This window comes from Eurypyga helias, unplaced genomic scaffold (genome assembly GCF_000690775.1).
Source record: "Eurypyga helias isolate BGI_N326 unplaced genomic scaffold, ASM69077v1 scaffold41008, whole genome shotgun sequence".
Taxonomy (NCBI): Eukaryota; Metazoa; Chordata; class Aves; order Eurypygiformes; family Eurypygidae; genus Eurypyga; species Eurypyga helias.
Genome location: NW_010268329.1, coordinates 4,935 through 6,393, shown reverse-complemented (window position 1 = coordinate 6,393; position 1,459 = coordinate 4,935). Strand labels below are relative to the sequence as shown.

The window sequence follows — 1,459 nt, the reverse complement described above, 5'->3', positions numbered from 1 at the left end:
CCGCGCCGGGGGGGGCTGCCAGCCCCGACAACCATGGGCAGCTGGGGGGCAGTGAGATGGAGCTGGTACCCAGGTGAGGGGACAGTACCCAGGAAGTGAGTGGAGATGCTCCCTGCTTACCGTCCGGTCCACGCAGGCAACGGAGCGGCCAGCGAAGCGGCTGGCCACGTCCCGGTTCACCTCATCGCTCAGGATGTCCTCCCAGCGCCCATTGCGGAGCTTGAACAGCTTGTCTGTGTAGGTGGCCATGCCTAGGGGGGATGGGCATGGGTCAGGGGGGTACAGCATCCTGCCTTCTCCTGAAGAGGGTGCCCTGTGCCAAGGGGAGACTGGGAAATGGGCATCCCAACCCCTGCTCCATTCCCTGCAGCCCTCCTGGGCCAGGCTGTCACTGCACCAGCCCCCATGACCCTTAAGGGCCACCTGGAGACACGCAGAAGAATCAACTCATTAAGGTAAAATGTGTCTCAGTGGGGCACAGCCCCATAGATCATCCCTGGGAAGGTAAAAATATTGACCAGGTGCCAGACACAGGCAGCAAGCTGCACTGCCTGTGACAGCCGATGGCAGTGCCTGATTTAAGGGCAGGTGTGCCAGCAGCCAGCGCCAGCCCGGGTAATGAGGAGCATCAGGATGACAGATCTGCTGCCTGGAGGTCAGGAACATGGGACAGGGACACGGGCAGAGCTGGGCAGGAGCACTGACCCAGGAAGCTCCAGGGATGCCCAGTGCCGGGCTGGGGCACACGGGTCCCCTCCCCATGACAGCATCCCGGGAGCTGGGACAGCATCCAGGGTGCAGAATTAGACCTGGCTTGGTCCAGCGGGCACAGGAGAGCCAGAGCATGGAGGGGCACAGCTGGGATTTGCAGTGCAGGGACCCTGTGGCCAGGCAGCCCCAGGGGTGGTGGGGTAGCTGCAGACCCGCTCGGGGTGCTGCCGGGAGGGTGGTGGGCAGCTGGAAGTGCTGACTCGGCGGCTGGCTGGGCGCTGTGTCCCGCCCGCACTGCCATCAATCAATGGAGCCACTCAACTGAGAAATTAACTCCAGCCCGCACACATCCCTCACGCGCCGAAGGTCACGGGCGGCCGTGCCGGGAGCTCCCCCAGTGCCCGGTGCTCGGCTGCCGGCAGGGCTCACCGGAGAAGGCGCTGTTGGCGTTGAGGAAGGAGATTTCCTCGCGGCCATCCCCATCGATGTCACAGGCTGTCACGCCGCTGGCGTTACCCTGACGGTCCCGCCGCGCGTAGTAAGGGGAACCCCGCTCGTCCTCTGCCACGTTCACCAGCCGCCTCCGCGCCTTGTCATACTTCAGCACCAGGTTAGGGCCATTGTACCTGTGGGTGCGAGCAGTGGCGATGGTTCCCCATGGCTTGGGGACAGGATGAAAGCCCCAGTCCTATTCCTGGGGGGACACTGGGTTTTCCCTATGATGCGCACAGCAGAGACCTAGGAGGCC

General features: G+C 63.9%; 1 protein-coding gene across 1 annotated transcript in view; it reads right to left on the bottom strand.

Annotated features, from left to right (window-relative positions):
• Positions 1 to 1,459, bottom strand: part of CRTAC1 (cartilage acidic protein 1) — an 8,562-nt gene that overhangs the window by 5,812 nt on the left and 1,291 nt on the right. Inside the window, exons 2-3 of the mRNA XM_010157715.1 lie at positions 1,141 to 1,337; positions 121 to 251 (exon numbers count right to left, since the gene is read on the bottom strand). Coding sequence (XP_010156017.1) covers positions 121 to 251; positions 1,141 to 1,337 — 328 coding nt within the window. The remainder of the gene's footprint in view (positions 1 to 120; positions 252 to 1,140; positions 1,338 to 1,459) is intronic.